The following is an 18,962-nucleotide window of genomic DNA, read 5'->3' as shown; positions in this document are numbered from 1 at the left end:
CCAGCAGTCCAGAAAACTCATCAACTGTTTAAGTTAGAAGAGATTTTAGAAATCATTTGATCCAGAGATTTTCTGATTTATTCTCTGAAGTTGTAGAACTATGAAAAAGCAAGACTGGTCTCCACAATTCCAACCAGACTATTTTATAATGGTTCTATTATTGCTTCTCCTCTGAAATGTTTTATATATGGACTCCAAAGAAAATTTTGATTAGAAAAGAAAATTATGCTTGGAAAAAAAAAAAAAAATCCAAAGAAAATTTAATGTGGAGAAAAAAGGTTCAATGTTTCAACAACTGCAAGTGAGTAATGTAATTCATATTTCTTATTTTATCTTTGTAGAAACAGATGCCTGAAAATGCAAAGGGCCTACTTGAAGAGACAAAGCCGGTTCAGCATTAGTGACAAAGCAGAGCCTGGACCTTGAGGTATGTTTACTCCCAGTCTACACTTGTTCCACAGTGTGTTTGCCTCTTGAAAATGCTGGCATCTGAACCGCTGATACTAGGAACATATTCACGCTTGTGTCTTTGCATCAACCCTCCTCCCTGCTGAGTTCTAGAGATAAGCTCAGGCTAATTCCACATGCTCTTCCTGCAGAACAGACATTAATGATAACCTTCTCGACCCTGTTCCCTTTGGCCTTGGACATAATGAGTTAGAGAGATGTTGGTGAGTTTGTTACACTGAAAATTCAAACATAAGCTCTGCAATGGTGGGTACTTGTAGCTAACCTGTATTACAAAACCATTTTTAGTGTCTTTCAGGCCATTGCTCTACAACTCAACAACCTACACTTAACCTGTGGGTATGTTCCTATAGCTGCATCCTACAGGAGGTGAGGATGTCAAATGTTCTATAAAACTGCAAGTCTTATATCTGCTACTTGAATGTATCATTAGTCATATTCAACAGCAGAGAGAAAGCCAGTGTCACCACAGAACCTGAAATCCAATCAACTTTCTCATAGCATTTACCATCTGCTAACATGCTATTTTACTTATTTATATATTTGTAGTAAACCACCTCCTTTCACCAGCATGTAAGCTCCATGAGGGCAAGGATCTTAGTTGTGTTCACTAATGCATTCCAAACACCTAGAACAGTACTTGACACTCAATAAATACTTGCTGAGTGGAGGGCCTGAGTAGCACAGATACAACGGATGTGCACAGAGTGGGTGGCAGGAAACAAAGTTTCCTTGCTTCTTAGAAATTCCACCCATGGGCAGAAGGAAGGAAAAGTTTTACACTCAAATAAATGAAAAGTCATTGCATATTGATCCTGTAGGCTGATTGATTAAGGAAGCTAAACTTGGAGACAAAAATGAATTTTATGGTGGATTACCTAGTTTTAATTTATCTATGTCTATTTCATTGACCCATTCTCATGAATGATAGAGAGAAGACTGGTGGTTAGAGTTGCAATTCCTTGAATACAATCTGCCCTTTCCCAAAAAGTGAACAAAATGAAGTAGAATGCTGCCCTACCTCTTTTTATTTTCTCCATTCTCAACTCCACTGGCATTTTACATCTCATCCATTAAAATGCTATCTATTCCCTTCAATGTTACTGCATATTCTAGGCTTCCTGCTTGCTAATGCATGGATATGTTTATTGGGTACTTACCCATGTAGCCAAAAACTGACAAAGGCCTTATTACTTGTACTCCAGGTGTGTTCATAGGAACAAGAATCATGCTGTGCTGTTTGTGTCTAGTCAAAAGAAAAACACTCTTAGGAAAAGTTTGCTAAGAGGAAAAATAAAACAAATGTTAGGTAGAGTTGCAATTGCCTCTTTGTTGTTGCTGTTGTCACATAATCATGTAAGCAATGATGGCTGGAATGGGAACTGTGTAAAAGACATACACCAAGCACAGTCTGATGCAGGCTGTGATCTGGAACCAAAACAATGATTTGTAAATAAGTGGAAGTTGTTTGATGGCTCTCATTGCTCAAAATGGTAACTGGGAACTGGTATACAAAATTAAACATTTCAAGACTATTGCCTTCAATCTAAACACCTAATCACTTCATTATTACAGGCAGTTCTGAAGAATTCTATGTTAAATTATCTGATTGGAACAGCTCCGTGATTCCACAACACTTTCTAATGCCAGAAATTCCACAGTGAAGAATGTACAGCAACACTCCCTAAAATGTTTTCCAAATATATCTTTTAGCAAAATACTTGTGAAATACAAATACATGACATTTAATCTGATAATAAAAATTTTACACTATGATTTGTGAGCCCAAATGGTGCATTTTAAGTAAATTAAGTGGGTAGAGAGAAAGATTGACTCTTATTCCTACATAGAGTTCTCAATCAAAATTGTTTTATTACCTGGATACAGAAGTTGTTTTAGTTCTTCCCAAAACAATTGCAATTTTGCACTTGGGATTCCCAGCTCCTAAAACCAGGGGGAAATGAGCAGAAAACATGATAAAAGGAAATTTCCAGTTTGACATTTCACCCTGAAGGTTCTAATCCTTCCAAGTTTATTTTTGGCAAAAAACAAATAGGGAGAAAATTCTTGATTCATTAAAATAATAAAGCTTACGAACAACACTGTCACCCAAGAAAAATGATTAGGCAAGGCCAAGAATGGACTCCATCAATGACAGTTGCTGCACAAAAATAACAAAAAGTTATAGAAGCATGAAACAGCTACAACTCTTAAGACAAAATGATGCTCTCCCATACACAATTTCAGACATTAGCTTGCTAGAAAGGTTGTGAAATTTTATATGTCTAATATAATTATATGCCTTATATATAATATAAATTTTATATGTACACATATATGAGGCTCTGATTCCACCTTTATTAAGCCTAGGTTCTCATTTATTGGTTTATTTAGGGTCATAAATGTGAAAATAAGTTATTCTCATTTTAATATAATATTTGATTTTATCACAGTACAGAGGTCTCTGGCAATTCCCCAAGGGGCTTTCTTGCAAAAAGTATATTTCATGTTCACTAGTAAGTCTAAGCCCCTGGTCCCTCAGGGAGACTACCATTTAACAGGCTTTCTAATTACAAGGCCACAAACAACTGGATTAGACTAAGTTAAACACATCTATACAAAGTCTCAGATAAATTATTAGATTTTTTTTTCTAATTTCTTATAAAAAGAGTCTGAGAGATTTGAGATCATATAAAGATCATATAAGACATGAGATACTAAAGAAATATTAGAAATTATGTCAAATGGTTGAATAACACCATAAAATCCCAGGAGTTGAAAGGATAAACTCCATGGAACATGGTAAAGAACACTGCAGGGAATGAAATCATAAAATCTAGACTGTGAAAAACCAACAAGGCAACAAACCCAGTTTCTCCAACAATTAAATTGCAATAAAAAGAAAAAAGAGAGATGGAGAGGTAGCTTATAGATTAAAAAAGACTTAAAAGGCATATCGACCAATAGCAATTTTTACACTTTCCTTGGAACCTAATTCATCAAACAAAAAGTAATAGCAATTACGAAACAATTAGAAATATGAATACTTACTAGATATGCAATGATAATAAGTAATTTTAGGTGTGATAATGGTATTGTGGTTATATTTTTTAAAGAGCCCTTATTGAGGTACATACTAAAATATTTGAGAAGGAAATGATGTGTTATCTCGTGTTTGTTTCAAAATAATATGAGGAAAAGAAGGAATGGGAATAGGGATTAAGAAATATTGGCCATGAATTGAAAATTGTTGAGTCTCAAAATTATTCAGTTATTCCTGGGAAACCTTACTGCAGAGAAGGAATACGAAGGAGAAATATGGATGGCCTATTAAGTGTCTGCAAACAGCTCACATGATGGTGAATGTCAGGAGTAAGGGAAGGGAGGACTGAGAGGAAAAAGCTGCTTTACCTCCATAGACTGAGAAAGGATTGGGAAGAGGACCTACTGAAGAAGCAGTCCTAGGAGAAGAAAGGTGATTGGGCAAGAAACAGAGACCAAGGCAAGTAGACTTAAAGAAACAGGAGAGGAGACAGAACTGAAGAGTAAAGTTAGAGAGAAGGGGTCTAGCACTTAAACACTAGCACCGACATTTGAGATCCTGAAACTCCTTACAGTTGAGTCTCTGGCTCTATAGAAGAAACAAATGAAACAGCATGTATAACTATAGCTCTTGTAGACTTTTCAGTCTATCCACGGAGATACTAAATAAACAGAGAAGACTATACAATGGAAATAATCAAGAATTTCCTAAAGTTCAGAATGGAAACTAAGCTGGTAGCTTTTCTCAAGCCAACTTGGAGAGATTCAAAATGGCAGAAATATGTGTTTGCCTCCCATTGCTCCTGAGATCCCATTGAAATAAAAATATAAAAGTACAATGAAGGCATAACTATAACAGAAAAGGAAGTGGAGAAGATGAGGCACAGGATTGGGAGTGTTAGTGGCCACCAGCTGATGACAGATTCCAATAAATACCTGGAAAACAGGTGGAGGCAAGTTAACCAATGAAATGGGCAGAGAAGTTAGGGTCTAGAAAACGATGTAAGGAATTGAAAGAGAGGGTTCTGGCCTCAGATTCAGAAAGTAGGACTAAGAAGTGAGATTAAAAAAGAGGGATTAGTCAAAGATTTATAAGCAGGCAAATGTAGCAGTTGGTACTCTCAAGGTAGGTATCTGATGCTTAGACTGAAGGAGAATATATATAGTGTGTTAAAAAGAAATTGAGGGCTGGCTGGTTAGCTCACTTTGTTAGAACATGGTGCTGACCATAGTCAAGGGTTTGGATCCCCAAACAGGCCAGCCACCAAAAACAAAACAAAAACAAAACACAACAAACAAACAAAAAACTCAAAATTAGCCTCTCATCAGTTGACCCTAAAGTGAATCTGAGCCCTGCTCCTCTAAGAGTTTTCTAAAAGAATTCCTGTGCAGAAAAGAAACATGGCTGGAAAAGAGCTCTGTATTAATAACAGAGAAAACTTCAACCAGTTATCCTTTCTTTTTTCAAGTATAAACAGAAAACCAAGGATCTGTGGCATGTGAAGAGAACCCTCAGCATTAAATAGAATGACTGGCCAAAGTAAGCTAGAAAACTGACCACAAAGGAATGAAATAAAACAGAAAACAGAGAGAACCTAACAAACAAACAAAAATTGAGCTAAACCACACAACAAAAACTCTAGTTAATGTAATATGAGAGATCTAAATGTATTGTAACCATAAAACCAGAAATGGGTGCAATGAAACAGGAACAACCTGAGAACAAGAGCATAAAAATGTTTAGAGATTAGCATATAATTGTTAAAACACAAAGTTTAACAGAAACACTAAAAATTAAATCTAAAAAATTCTCTTAAGTAGGGGAAAAAGAGTCTAAAACTAGGAGAGCAAAGATGAGACACTTAAAGCCAAAACGTGAGGTCCAACATCAGAGTAAAAGGAACCCAAGAAAGAGAAAACAGAAAAAAGAAGGAAAGATTTTATCAGGAAATATATATTAAAGAAAATGTTCTAAAACTGAAGAAAATCTTCAGATTGAAAGAGCCATTGACTGGCAAGAAGAATCTATCAGATATGTGCTTGTGACATTTCAAAACATCAGTAATAAAGAGAAAATCCTAAAAGGTTTCAGAGACAAACATGCCACCTAAAAGGAATGAGGATTAGACTGGCATCAGAATTCTCATCAACCACAAGGGATGCTGGATGAAAACGAATAGTCCAACCTAGAATTCTATACCTATCCAAACTATCAGTTTCTGCGAAGGCAGAATAAATACATATTCATAATATGCAAGATCTCAGAGAATTTACCTATTATGCACTTTTTTCCTCAAAAAGTTAAGAATGTTCTCAAGTAAAATAAGGGAGTAAATCAAGAAAAAGGAAGTCCTAGGATCCAAAAGATAGTGGGTCGAGGGGGCGTTTCAAGATAGCGGTGGCTGCGGCGGTTGGCGCGGAGTAGCTGAGGTGGAAAAGGCAGCCACGGGGCCTCAGGCAGCCGGGAAACTTGTGGACCTTCCTCTTGCCATCTCTTAAGGGAGGACCACTGCTGGTGGCCGGTCGTGGGGGGTGACTGCTACTTTGCCCTCGGCAGGAGAGGCTGCCTCATTTACAGGCAACAGCTTTGAAGTGTGGAGCAGGAAAAGAATTGTTTCTTAGCTGCAAAAGTGAGTCTCGAAACAGGGAACACGGCACCAGGGCTGCTGTGGATGCAGACAGGATCCCGGAGGCCAGGGCCGCGCTGAAGGCGGCCAGCTGCCTTATTCAGGATTCGAGGTTTCAGGCCAGCATTAAAGAAGATTCCTGGGAGCGCCCGAGCCGCGCCGTGACTGAACAGCCCAAGGCGGCAGCAGCCGAGAACGGGGAAGGCGGCAAACCAGAGGCAGAGAGTGAGCGCCCGACCTGGCACAACACTGTGAGTGACCCCTGGCACAGCTCTGTTCGGGGGGTGAATGCCCACCCGGCTCCCGCCTGCATCACCAGGCCACTCACCGCCCCGGGGCTGCCTCCAGTTTCCAAGGTGCTGGCAGCTCCGCCCGGCTCGGCCCTCACTGAGCCTTCCCACCTGCTTGGCCCGGCACGGGGCTTTCCGGAGCCTGCGGGCCGGCCTCCCCTCCCACTCCCTCCGCGGTTCTCTGGCAGGTTGGTGGCGGGGGGCGTCCTCGGGCAGTGTCGGGAGGGCAAGGAAGTACAGGCGGGCCGACTGTCACTCCACCACACCCTGGACTCCGGCCCCCGGTAAACTTCCTGTTACTGGGAGGCAGATACCATCTCTGCGGCCACCAGTTCAGAAAAAAGCCTAACAAATTTCTGGTTGGGAATAGTGTGGTAGGAGAGTTCCCAGGTCCGCTTGAACCTTCCGGAGAGCTGGCTGCAGGCGGGCGCTAGACTCGGTTTATACTGGGGGGATACAAAGGTGAACAAGTCCCGAGAAAGATCTACACAGTGCTACAAAGGCACCCAGAGCGACCAGTCGTCTGTGCCTAGCAGAAACCTGGTAGACTTCCTGGGTGAGGCGGTGCCGGGCAGGGTCTTGAAGGCCCAGCTGATAGACGAGGGGTGCAGAAGACACGCCCCAGCCCAGCACAGTGTGCACAGAGTGGGGAGATGTGCGGCCAGGGAGGTGGAGACTCGACAGAAACCACACACCCTGTGGGGTCGCCACTGCACAATCCAACAGCCTGGGCCAGAGCACAAGGAACAGGGAGAAGTCCTGCACAGGGAGTGAAAGCTCAACAGTGATCACACACCCTGTGGTACGTGATCCACCAGCCCAGCAGAGTCCAAGCTGACCAGAAAGGTGGCTCCCCAGAGAAGCCCAAGACCCGAGGCAACCACACACACAAGGCACTAGAGGCCAACTGAGCAGTCACGGAGGTAGCCATACGAAATTGGCAACCACAGCAACATCCTAGTTAGTCATTAGTCTCAAACTGGTGGACTGTGAAACCCACTGCCACAATGAATAAACATCAAAAAAAAGATACCAGAAATACAAAAAATCAAGAAAGTACACCACCAAAAGTTAATAAATCTCAAACTCTAGATCCTATAGAACAAGAAGCCCTTGAAATGACTGACAAGGAATTTCAAGTGATAATTCTAAGGAAACTGAATGAGATACAAGAAAACACAGCTAGACATCATGATGAAATGAGGAAAAGTATACAGGATCTGAAAGAGGAAATGTACAAAGAAATCAATGTCCTGAAAAAAAATGTAGCAGAACTTGCTGAATTGAAGAAGTTATTCAGCGAACTAAAAAACACAATGGAGAGTTTGACCAGCAGGCCTGTCGAAGTTGAAGAGAGAACCTCTGAACTTGAAGATGGGCTGTTTGAAATAACACAAGCAGACAAAAAGAAAGAAAAAAGAATCAAGGACATTGAAGAAAATCTGAGAGAGATATCAGACAACCTTAAGCGCTCAAATATCCGAGTCATGGGTATTCCAGAAGGGGAGGAAAATGGAGATTGCATTGAAAACATATTCAACAAAATAGTGGCAGAAAACTTCCCAGGTATAGGAAAAGTCACAGATCTTCACATCCTGGAAGCTCAATGATCTCCAAAGGTATTCAACCCAAAAAGGCCTTCTCCAAGACATGTCATAGTCAAATTGGCAAAACTCAGAGACAAAGAGAGAATCTTAAAAGCTGCAAGAGAGAAGTGTCAAATCACCTATAAGGGAACCCCAATCAGGCTAACATCAGACTTTTCATCACAAACCCTAAAAGCTAGAAAGGAATGGGATGATATTTTCAAAAATACTAAAAGACAAAGATTGCCAGCCAAGAATACTCTACCCTGCAAGGCTATCCTTCCGAAATGAAGGGCAAATAGTATATTTCTCAGACAAACAAAAACTGCGGGAGTTCACTACCACACGACTACCCTTACAAGAAATCCTCAAGGGAGTACTGGGTTTGGTTCCTGAAAAATAACTACCACTGCCATAAAAACCCAAGAAAAATCAATACCCACTAGTATAATAAAAATGGCATTCATGAAGAGAAAACAAGCAAACAAAAATGCTATCTACAACCTAAGGAACCAACAAACACAGAAAACAAACAGTAAATCAGAAAGCAAGGAACAAAAGACACCTAAGACAACCAAACAACCAATAAAATGCTAGGAATAAATCAACACCTTTCAATAACAACTCTTAATGTAAAAGGCTTAAATTCCCCAATCAAAAGACACAGACTGGCTGACTGGATCAAAAAGGAGGACCCAACTATAGGCTGCCTACAAGAGACCCACCTCACCCATAAAGATTCACATAGACTAAGAGTGAAAGGATGGAAAAAGATTTACCATGCAAACAGAAAAGAAAAACGAGCTGGAGTAGCTATTCTGATATCTGACAAAATAGACTTCAAACTAAAAACCATAAAAAGAGACAATGAGTGACACTACTTAATGATAAAAGGACTGATCCATCAAGAAGACATAACAATCATAAACATGTACGCACCCAATGTTGGAGCAGCCAGATTTATAAAACAAACTCTATTAGACCTAAAGAAGGAAATAGACACTAATACCATAATAGCAGGGGACCTGAACACCCCACTGTCAATATTAGACAGATCATCTAGGCAAAGAATCAGTAGAGAAACACAAGATCTAAACAAGACTCTAGACCAATTGGAATTGGCAGATATCTACAGAACATTCCACCCAACAACCTCAGAATATTCATTCTTCTCATCAGCACATGGATCATTCTCCAGGATAGATCACATATTAGGTCACAAATCAAGTCTCAATAAATTCAAAAAAATTGGAATTATCCCAAGTATCCTCTCAGACCACAATGGATTAAAACTAGAAATTAATAACAAACGAAACTCTGGAAACTATACAAACACATGGAAATTAAACAGCATTCTACTTAATGACATATGGGTCCAAGAAGAAATCAAGCAGGAAATCAAAAAATTTATTGAAACTAATGAAAACAATGATACATCATACCAAAACCTGTGGGATACTGCAAAAGCAGTATTGAGGGGAAAATTTATTGCATTAAACACTCACTTCAGAAGACTGGAAAAATGGCAAGCGAACAACCTAACACTTCACCTTAAAGAACTAGAAAAACAAGAACAATCCAAACCTAAAGTTAGCAGACGGAAAGAAATCATTAAGATCAGAGCAGAACTGAATGAAATTGAAAACCAAAAAACAATTCAAAAGATCAACTAATCAAAAAGTTGGTTTTTTGAAAAGATAAATAAAATTGACAAACCATTAGCATGGCTAACAAAAAAAAGAAGAGAGAAGACTCAAATAACAAAAATTAGAAATGAAAAAGGCGATATTACAACTGATTCATCTGAAATACAAGGAATCATTCGAGACTACTATAAACAACTATACGCCAACAAATTTGAAAATCTGGAGGAAATGGATAAATTTCTGGACACACACAAGCTCCCAAAACTGAACCGTGAAGACGTAGAAAATTTGAACAGACCAATAACAATAAAGAAGATTGAAGCTGTTATCAGAAGGCTCCCAACAAAGAAAAGCCCAGGACCAGATCGATTCACAGCAGAATTTTACCAAACATTCAAAGAGGAATTGACACCGATTCTTTACAAACTATTCCAAAAGATTGAAACGGACGCAAATCTCCCAAACTCATTCTATGAAGCAAACATCATCCTGATACCAAAACCAGGTAAAGATATAACCAAAAAAGAAAACTACAGGCCAATATCCTTGATGAATATAGATGCAAAAATCCTCACTAAATTACTAGCAAACAGAATACAGCAACACATACGTAAAATTATTCATCACGATCAAGTGGGATTCATCCCAGGGATGCAAGGTTGGTTCAACATACGCAAATCAATAAATGTGATACACCATATTAATAAACTCAAACACAAGGACCATATGATCATCTCTATAGATGCTGAAAAAGCATTTGATAAAATTCAGCACTCATTCATGACAAAGACCCTCTATAAGTTAGGTATAGAGGGAAAGTATCTCAACATAATTAAAGCCATATATGCCAAACCTACAGCCAATATCATCCTGAATGGGCAAAAGCTGAAAGCTTTTCCTTTAAGAACAGGAACTAGACAAGGATGCCCACTCTCACCACTCCTATTCAACATAGTGTTGGCAGTACTAGCCAGAGCAATCAGAGAAGAGAAGGAAATAAAGGGCATCCAGATTGGAAAAGAGGAAGTCAAACTGTCCCTGTTTGCAGATGACATGATCCTATATATCGAACAGCCTAAAACCTCTACAAAAAAACTCTTGGAATTGATAAATGATTTCAGCACAGTACCAGGATACAAAATCAACACACAAAAATCAGTAGCATTTCTTTGCTCCAATAGTGAACATGCAGAACGAGAAATCAAGAAAGCCTGCCCATTTACAATAGCCACCAAAAAAATAAAATACTTAGGAATTGAGTTAACCAAGGAGGTGAAAAATCTCTATAATGAGAACTACAAACCACTGCTGAGAGAAATTAGAGAGGATACAAGAAGATGGAAAGATATCCTATGCTCTTGGATTGGAAGAATCAACATAGTGAAAATGTCCATACTACCCAAAGTGATATACAAATTCAATGCAATCCCCATCAAAATTCCAAAGACATTTTTCTCAGAAATGGAAAAAACTATCCAGTCATTTATATGGAACAATAAAAGACCACGCATAGCCAAAGCAATGCTGAGCAAAAAAAATAAAGCTGGAGGCATAACACTACCTGACTTTAAGCTATACTACAAATCTATAATAACCAAAACAGTATGGTACTGGCATAAAAACAGACACACTGACCAATGGAATAGAATAGAGAATCCAGAAATCACCCCACACACTTACTGCCATCTGATCTTTGACAAAGGCACCAAGCCTAGTCACTGAGGAAGGGACGGCCTCTTCAGCAAATGGTGCTGGTATAACTGGATATCCATATGCAGGAGAATGAAACTAGATCCATACCTCTCACCATATACTAAAATCAACTCAAAATGGATTAAGGATTTAAATATACACCCCGAAACAATAAAACTTCTTAAAGAAAACATAGGAGAAACACTTCAGGAAATAGGACTGGACACAGACTTCATGAATACGACCCCAAAAGCACGGGCAACCAAAGGAAAAATAAACAAATGGGATTATATCAAACTAAAAAGCTTCTGCACAGCAAAAGAAACAATTAACAGAGTTAAAAGACAACCAACAGAGTGGGAGAAAATATTTGCAAAATATACATCTGACAAAGGATTAATATCCAGAATATATAAGGAACTCAAACAACTTTACAAGAAGAAAACAAGCAACCCAATTAAAAAATGGGCAAAAGAGCTAAGTAGGCATTTCTCTAAGGAAGATATACAAATGGCCAACAGACATATGAAAAAATGCTCAACATCACTCAGCATCCGGGAAATGCAAATCAAAACCACACTGAGATACCATCTAACCCCAGTTAGGATGGCTAAAATCCAAAAGACTCTGAACGATAAATGCTGGCGAGGTTGCTTAGAAAAAGGAACTCTCATACATTGTTGGTGGGATGGCAAAATGGTGCAGCCTCTATGGAAAATGGTATGGAGGTTCCTCAAACAATTGCAGATAGACCTACCATACGACCCAGCTATCCCACTGTTGGGAATATACCCAGAGGAATGGAAATCATCAAGTCGAAGGTATACCTGTTCCCCAATGTTCATCGCAGCACTCTTTACAATAGCCAAGAGTTGGAACCAGCCCAAATGCCCATCATCAGATGAGTGGATACGGAAAATGTGGTACATCTACACAATGGAATACTACTCAGCTATAAAAACGAATGAAATACTGCCATTTGCAACAACATGGATGGACCTTGAGAGAATTATATTAAGTGAAACAAGTCAGGCACAGAAAGAGAAATACCACATGTTCTCACTTATTGGTGGGAGCTAAAAATTAATATATAAATTCACACACACACACACACACACACACAAAACCGGGGGGGGGAAGAAGATATAACAACCACAATTATTTGAAGTTGATACGAGAAGCAAACAGAAAGGACATTGTTGGGGGGGAGGGGGGGAGGGAGAAGGGAGGGAGGTTTTGGTGATGGGGAGCAACTATCAGCCACAATGTATATCGACAAAATAAAAATTAAAAAAAAAAATAATAAAATAGATAAATAAATAAATAAATAAATTCACACACACACACACACACACACACACACACACACACACACACACACACAAAACCGGGGGGGGGGCGGAAGAAGATATAACAACCACAATTACTTGAAGTTGATACGACAAGCAAACAGAAAGGACATTGTTGGGGGAGAGGGGGGGAGGGAGAAGGGAGGGAGGTTTTGGTGATGGGGAGCAATAATCAGCCACAATGTATATCGACAAAATGAAATTAAAAAAAAAAAAAAGATAGTGGGTCTTAGGAAAGAAATATATGGAAATCCTAGGATAATTGCACCAAGGTATGCCTAAATGATAATCATTCCAGATTGTAGGAAATCCTAGGATAATCAGTCGAGACTGGAAAAGGAAGACTAAAGATTTCAAGAGAGAGGGCTTCAGAAAAGAAAGTCAGTCAGTAGAATTAAAGATGCAATTTAGAGGTGCACGTGTTAAGGGGAAGGAGATATAAAAGCAAATGATGCAATTAAAGAAAAATGGCAGTTAGAAACTCCAGGAGAACAATTTTTAAATGTACAAGTGAACTGTGATCCAAATATAAAACAAATATCATATGGCATGAATTTAAGTAAAATACAGAGTGTACCTAGTTAACCTTGATGGTAGAAACATTTCTTAGAATGGCCCAGATGATTTTATATTGCATTAGTTACAGAATGACACAAAATCTAACACACTACTTAGACCAACATTGAACAGTATTTACATAGTCCTATAAGTTAAGTGCTTTGTGCTGGTTTACAAAGTGTGGAGTCATCCTTTGGTCAGCAATGATTGCGGTTGCAAGAAAGAACATAAATGTTAGTAATCCTAACAACGCAGAAGTAGAAGCTGCAGCTGATGCATGTTACAATAAGGAAGGGAAGGAAAAACATAGAGAAGAGGGTAAGAGAATTCATATCCTTGTATTAGAAAGCAGACCTTGAATCTCTTCATTTGAAGAGATTCTGTCAAATGAGGATGCAGAGAGACAACAGTTATTTAAGGTTTAAAAAAATTAAAAAATTAAAATAATAAAATATCTACATTAAGAAAGGGCAGAGAGTTATAGTATAAATGAGCTCAATTGTTACTTCTCAAATTGGACAGCCAATGGATAGTGTATAAAATGAATAAATTGAGAGAGAGAAAAAAGCATTTTACCTAAAATTATAGGAGAAACCAGAGAACTAAAACCAGAAACAGTTAAAAGAGTTTTCTCTAGGGTATGGTATTGGGATGTGGAGGAAGAGGAAACAGTATGCTCTTGGATATTTTCTCATTTGTTATGGTTTCTAATTGGATAATAATAACAATAACTTTAAAAAACATTAAAGAAGAAACTAACCTACCATTTTGTAAACAAATCTGTAGATCCCAATTGTAGGAGAAGGAGACTGAGAAGCTTGCTAAATGAACTATAATACGTTTTCTTTATTTTTCTTTCCTAACCTTTTAATCTGAACATTTAATCTGCAGGCTGTGGAGGAGTCATTTCACGCTTATACTGGGGCATTTCCACACTTCTATGTGATAATACACACCTTCAGAAATCCTACATGTACACTAAGCCTGATAAAACACTTAAACTGATAAAAATACCTAAAATAGATTTAATCTGGAAAAAAGAGGTTAGGGAGGAAGGCAGTGTACCTAAAATGGGTGATTCTGTTCATCACCAAGCTGATGGTGGGATACGGATTTACCTTGGACTGACTTAGAGCCTGAATCACAAGACTGTTTTCTCCAAAGTTGCAACCATCAGAATTGTAAGAATACGCAATCATATACACGTATATGTGATTTTATCTATGACTAGGAAGGAAGGGAGAGGCCTTTTAATTAACTGGAACAGGAAATTAAGGAAAAAAATTTTAATCTGGCCAATAGATGCTACACTGTAATCAGATAACTAATATGTTAGGCAAATTGTCTCCCATTTTCTTCCCCAATACATGATTTATTGTCTGTATTATGTATGAGACAGAAACCAAAACCATTTTCTTCACTCTTCTGGGAATTTGAACATAATCTCATTTCTAAATTCAATTGTTTCAAATAAAATAAAATGGGAAGCTATTATATTGAAAAGAAATAAATCTGTTTTTCATTAAAAGAAAAATGCAAGCATTTTCATAAATATAACTGAGAAAAATGTAATGTTCAAGTAGAATACAATGCCTCAAAAAGTCTGTAGTATGTAAACTGACATTAGATAACAAAGGCCCTTAATTCAGGTTAAGCACACTTACTTTTTATCAACTAATAATAAATGGCAGTTTTAGAATTTTTAGAGTTTTGTTTTTAAGTTTTATTTTATTTTTATTTAGTAAGTAATAATTGTATATATTCATAGGGTACAATGTGATGTTTTGATATATGTATATATTGTGAAATGATCAAATCAGGCTAACTAGCATATTCATCACCTCAAATATTTATCATTTCCTTGTGGTGAGAACACTTAAAACCCTCCATTTTAGTTACTTTGAAATATACAGTACATTATTATTAACAATAGTCACCATGCTGTACAATACAATTCCAGACTTATTCCTATCTAACTGACATTTTGCACCCATTGACCAACATCAACCCTTCCCCTGTCCACCCAGCCCCTGGTAACCATCATTCTACTCTCCTACGAGTTTGGCGTTTTTAGATTCTACATGTAAGTTAGATCATATGGTATTCATCTTTCTGTGCCTGACTCACCTCACTTAACATGTCTTCCTACTTCACCCATATTGTTGCAAATGACAGAATTTCATTTTCCTTTTGTGTTTGTTTTTAAGGCAATATTCCATCCTGTATATATACCACATTTCTTTAATCCATTCTTCCACTGACGGACATTTAGGTTGATTCCATATCTTGGCTATTATGAATAATGCTGCAATGAACATAAGAGTGCAGATATTTCTTTGACATACTGATTTCAGTTCCTCTGGGTGGAGTTCCTTGAAGTGGCTGGGATTTGAAATGATTGGAGCGTTTTTTCTTTCTCTCATCGGGGCTTTTCCTGCCTTTGTGCACTCTGTAGGTCTCTCCTCCTCTTCCCCTGAGCTCTAGTGCCACATGGTGTTTCTAATTTTAGATTTTTGAGGAACCTCCATACTGTTTTCAAAAATGGCCATACTGGCTTCTGGTCAAGATGGCAGAATAGGTGGTCCCCAGCATCACTCTCTCCCACAAATCAACCAATTTACAACTATTAAAAAACAATGACAGCCAAGCTGGGGCTACTAGCCGCATCAAGCCTTGAGCTGGTGAGTGCACGGAGCAAGAGCTGGCAAAAGCCGCTGCGGTGCCCTTCATATGAAGTTACTTGGAGGCATCAGGAGAGAAGAGGGCCTTGGTGGCCCCCAGGCCAGCAAGACCACTAATAGGGTTCTTGGGGACCCACCTAGGAGCCAGGGGCCACAGACAACTGAAAAAAGGAGCCACTCAGAGGCCGGTGAGTCATCACAAGGGAATGGCACATGGCCCGTCACATGGAAAGTGTTTGAAGTGCTGGCAGCAGGGGAGATGGGCCCACCAGGGAAGCACTGGGGCACAGCAGGGACAGCTGACCTGCCTCCCAATCAGCGCAGGACCACTCAGTGGAGACTGGTCAGAAATACAGAACTGCACGGAGTGCAGTTTACTGAAAAGACTCAGGCCAAGGCCAGAGTTCCCACACAACCCACATGTACCAGAACTCACAAGACCCGGAAGTACATACGAGGTCAAGAATTAAAACCTGAGCTACACAAAAAGCTTTCCCCAGGGAATCAGCGGCAAAGCAGCAATTTAGCTCAACTACAGGGCTCAAGTGCTGGTCCCCACAGGAAGTTCCCCCATTTTAGAAGTAACCAAAGGAAAACAAATTAGTTCCAGTGCAGAGTTAAGTGGTGGGAACAGTGAATAATCCAACACGGAACTGAAAGAAAAAACAAAATACCCACAGATCAGAGACAAAGTTTGATATCAACTAGTAAAGGTCTAACACCACCAAAGAACACCTATAAAACCTAGAAGGACTGGAAGTCCCCTGAGCCCCCAATTAAGGGAGGGAGGAGGGCTGGGGGCCTCAGTCATGCCCCCCTGCTGACCACACCCAGCCCAACGATGACCACCAGGTTGCCACTGGAAGTGCCCCAGGCTCCTAAGCTGGGGCAGTGGGGGACCAAGGGCCACAGTCATGCTCTCCCAACATCTGCAACCAGTCTAGCAATGACCACTGAGCCATGGCAGGAAATACCCTGGGCTCCAGAGCTGGGGTGATTGGGTGCCAAGGGCTTCAGCCACAACCCCTGACATCTGCAACCAGCCCACTGATGACCAACTGAGCTGCTGCTAGAAGCACCCTGGGCTCCTGAGCTGGGGTGGTGGGCAGCTGAGGGCCTTAGCCATGCCATGCCAACATCTGCAACCAGCCCAGCAACAACCACCAAGCCGCCGCTGGAAGTGCCCTGGGCTCCCAAGTTGGGGTAGTGGGGGTGGGCCACTGGGCTTGGCCATGTCCCCCAACATCTGAAACTAGCCCAGCAATGAGCACCAATTCATCACTGGAAACACCCTGGCTCCTGAGCCGGGGTGGTGGGTGGCCGAAGTCTTCGGCCACACCTCCCTGACATCTCCATCCAGCCCAGCAATAACTGAGCTACCGCTAGAAGCCCCCTGGTCTCCCATGCAGGAATGAGGAAGGTGCCATGGGCCTTGACCATCCCCACTTCCTCCTTCTCCCATCCTATTTCCCCCTTCCCCTCTCTCCTTCCCCTTCAACTGCTCCACAATATCTTAGAATGTAAAAAACAAATTAATAAATTTAAATAAAAAACAAAAGTAACAAAATGGCTGTACTAACTTACAATACCACCGACAAGGTATAAGCATTCCCTTTTCTCCACACCCTCACCAACACTTGTATTTCATCTTTTTGATAATAGCCAATGTAACAGGTGTGACATGATATCTCACTGTAGTCTTAATTTGCATTTCTCTAATGATTAGAGATGTTGAGCTTTTTTTTTTTTTCATGTATCTGTTGGCCTTTTTGTATGTCTTCTTTTGAGGAATGTCTATTCAAGTCCTTTCCCATTTTTACGCATTTTTGTTTTATTATTGACTGGTTTGAGTTCCTCTTATTGTTTGGAAGATTGGCCCCTTATCCTATATATGATTTGCAAATATTTGCCTCCCAATGTGTGGTTTATCTTCACTTTATTGTTTCCTTTGTTGTACAAAAGCTTTTTAGTTGGATGCAATACCATTTGTCTATTTTTGCTTGTGTTTGCCTATACTTTTGGGTCATATCCAAGAAATCACAGCCCAGACCAATGTCGTGAAGATTTTCTCTTATTGTTCTTTTTAAAAATATTAATCTCTCCCTCTCTCCTCTTCTTCTGGAATTCCAGTTACACACATTTCAGACCTTTTCACTAAAGAGTCCCTAAGACTCTGTTTCTTTCAATTTTTTCTTCAAATTGGATAATTTCCATCAGTCTATTTTCATTAACTCTTTCTTCTGTCATCTCCATTATGACTATTGTGAATTTATTTTCAGATATTTTACTTTTGGTTGTAATATGTCTGTTTGGTTCTTTTTTATGTTTTCTATTTCTCTTCTGATATTTCCTATCTTTTTATTTTTCTTAATCGCATTGAGCAAACTTATAACAGCGGTCTTAAGTCCTTGTCCCATAATTCCAATATCTGACTCATTTGGGGGTTGGCCATTCCCTTTGAAAATGGGCCACATCTTCCTTATTCTTCATTTGTTGAGAAATTTCAGATTGTATTCTGGACATTGTCAATCTTTTGTCTTAAAACTCTGGATTTTGTCATATTCCTCCAAAAAGGGCTGATATTTTTATTTTATCAGGCCATTAACTTAGGTAGAGTAGAACTGCAGAGTCTGTCTCAGTTAGGTGGGTAGAATAACAATTTTCAATTTAGTTCGTTACTTAGCTGTGATATGCTTTGAGTTTGCCCTGTGCATGACTTTGGTTCAGAAGTTAGCCACAGACCTGGACAAAGTTTACCAGAGCTCCCTTTTCTAGCTTTCTCCTTTTTAGGAATAATCACCCACCCCGCTTATTTTCCACAGCAATGGCTACCCCTGATACTGTCCTCTGGCTCCCCAGGACACAGACACCTGAGTTTTCCAGAGAAGCTTCAGCTTTTTGGTACCACACTATGTTCTCAGGCTAAAGTCTAAAAATGGAAAACTCACCTGTGCCTATCTCATCTTCCACGTTTTGACTCCCCTACAAAATCAGCTTGCTTTTGTTCATTCCTCAGAGAATTT

General features: G+C 39.5%; 1 protein-coding gene across 1 annotated transcript in view; it reads right to left on the bottom strand.

Moving 5' to 3' along the window:
• The window catches only part of ACAD11 (acyl-CoA dehydrogenase family member 11), a 94,392-nt gene that overhangs the window by 17,740 nt on the left and 57,690 nt on the right, over positions 1-18,962 (bottom strand). Inside the window, exons 14-15 of the mRNA XM_063114071.1 lie at positions 2,346-2,412; positions 1,629-1,714 (exon numbers count right to left, since the gene is read on the bottom strand). Of these exons, the coding sequence (XP_062970141.1) occupies positions 1,629-1,714; positions 2,346-2,412 (153 nt within the window). The remainder of the gene's footprint in view (positions 1-1,628; positions 1,715-2,345; positions 2,413-18,962) is intronic.

Source organism: Cynocephalus volans, chromosome 11 (genome assembly GCF_027409185.1).
Source record: "Cynocephalus volans isolate mCynVol1 chromosome 11, mCynVol1.pri, whole genome shotgun sequence".
NCBI classification, from domain to species: domain Eukaryota; kingdom Metazoa; phylum Chordata; class Mammalia; order Dermoptera; family Cynocephalidae; genus Cynocephalus; species Cynocephalus volans.
Note: the sequence above shows the minus strand (reverse complement) of the source record. Positions and strands in the feature narration are given on the sequence as shown.